Source organism: Sinocyclocheilus anshuiensis, unplaced genomic scaffold, assembly GCF_001515605.1.
Source record: "Sinocyclocheilus anshuiensis isolate Anshui unplaced genomic scaffold, SAMN03320099.WGS_v1.1 scaffold118, whole genome shotgun sequence".
Classification (NCBI taxonomy): domain Eukaryota; kingdom Metazoa; phylum Chordata; class Actinopteri; order Cypriniformes; family Cyprinidae; genus Sinocyclocheilus; species Sinocyclocheilus anshuiensis.
Window position 1 is genome coordinate 915,246 of NW_015546020.1, and position 1,857 is coordinate 917,102.

The 1,857-nt window shown below is 35.9% G+C and overlaps 1 protein-coding gene across 1 annotated transcript in view; it reads right to left on the reverse strand.

Annotated features, from left to right (window-relative positions):
• Positions 1 to 1,857, reverse strand: part of LOC107698595 (unconventional myosin-IXb-like) — a 50,573-nt gene that overhangs the window by 19,923 nt on the left and 28,793 nt on the right. Inside the window, 5 exon segments of the mRNA XM_016499644.1 lie at positions 26 to 167; positions 250 to 371; positions 460 to 594; positions 680 to 796; positions 882 to 971. Of these exon segments, the coding sequence (XP_016355130.1) occupies positions 26 to 167; positions 250 to 371; positions 460 to 594; positions 680 to 796; positions 882 to 971 (606 nt within the window).

Genomic DNA, 1,857 nt, shown 5'->3' on the forward strand with positions numbered 1-1,857 from the left:
TATATATATTCTCAGTTGCTATTACCTTTATCTGGTATTTGACCTTCCCAGCAAAATGGAGGATGACGAAGGCTGGTTCCATCACTGGAGTTGGCACAAAGTAATGGTTCTGTTGGTGCTGCTGTTTGAACTTGGCCAGCAAGGTTTTATCAGTGGCGTGAGGAAAGCTATGAAGAAAGAAATGTACATCAGCACAAAAATTGGTGCTTATCTTTCCAAAATTTCAGAGAGCAATGAACCAATTCTTACTTGCTCTCCTCATCAAGTAAATAGAGGAGTCCAGTGGGCTTCTTGCTGATGAGGTGAATACAGCCCACGTTATCGGTGTAGTCGATGTTGTGCCAGGTGATGCCCTCGGCCTGATACTCCTCCTGCAGGCGGACGAACCACATATTGTGATCAAACTGCCATAAAATGGAGACTTTTGAAGGTTGCGACCATGCAAACCAGCCCACTAACCTGTTCAAGTTTAAAAATGTGCTGGTTGAAGTAATACTGAAGCTGCTCGTTGGCATAGTTGATGCAGAATTGTTCAAAGCTGTTGGTCTCAAAGTCTTCAAAGCCGAAGATATCAAGCACACCAATAGATAAACACTGAAATAATGGAGAAACCACATGACTGTAAGACCTTGAACATCCTTAATGCAGACTCTGATTGTTGCAGTTTCAAGCATCTTACCGAAACGGACTCCTCCATGTCTTTCTTATTAAGCAGCGCGTGATTGATGCGCAGGACAATCCAGTCGAACAGGGCGCTGTACAGTGACTTGGCCATGGAGTCTCGTGCGGTGATCGCCTGCACAAAACGACACTCGTTTATCTACAAAACACCTGGGCGCTCTGCTAACAGCGGCGTATGAAAGCGGACGGCTCTAGCGCACCTCGCTGTGGCTGTAGGGCAGAATCAGCTTGTCGTTCACAGTCACCGTTTTCCTCTTGGTAAGAGCCTCCACCAACAGCTCCTCCTTAACCTGGACGAAAACCCCAAAGAAAGCTTGAGAAGTGACATCCAAAACATACAACAAACTAGCCAGAGCATAAAACAAGCATGTGATCAGCTAAGGACAAAAACGGAGGAAAGTATTTTTTCCCCCCCAAAATCAACATATTAGGATGATTTCTTAAGGATCATGTGACACTTTATACTGGAGTGATGGCTGATGGAAATTCAGCTTTGCATCACAGAAATAAATTATATTTTAAAGGATATTAAAATAGAAAGCATTATTTTATATTGTAATAACATTTTGCAAGATTACAGTTTTTTTCTGTATTTTTGATCAAATAAATGCAGCCTTGATGAGCAGAAGAGACTTCGTTAAAAACATTACAAGTCTTACTGATCCTAAACTTTTGAGTGGTAGTGTATATATTAAATATTTTATTTTATTATTTAAATGATAAAAATGAACAAATCAATCAAGAAATATATTACGATTACAATAATACTAGTGTATTCAATAATAATAATATAAAATAAAACAGTATATATAATAACATTTTTTATTATACAGTGCAGTATGTACTCAATAATAATAATAGGGTTGGGGTTAGTAATAATAAAAACAACAACAATAATATAAAATAAAACCATATAATATAATAATAATTATTATTACGGTATTCAAATAATATTTTATTTTTGTATTTTATTTAAATGACAAAAATCAAACAAATCAATAAAGAAACATTACTATTGAAATAATACTAGTGTATTCAATAATAATAATAATAATAATAATATAAAATAAAACAGCATATATACATATTAATTAAAAAGTTATACATTGTCATTTTGCAGACGCTTTTATCCAAAGCGACTTACAATTGGGGGATACATAAAGCGATTCTTCTTAA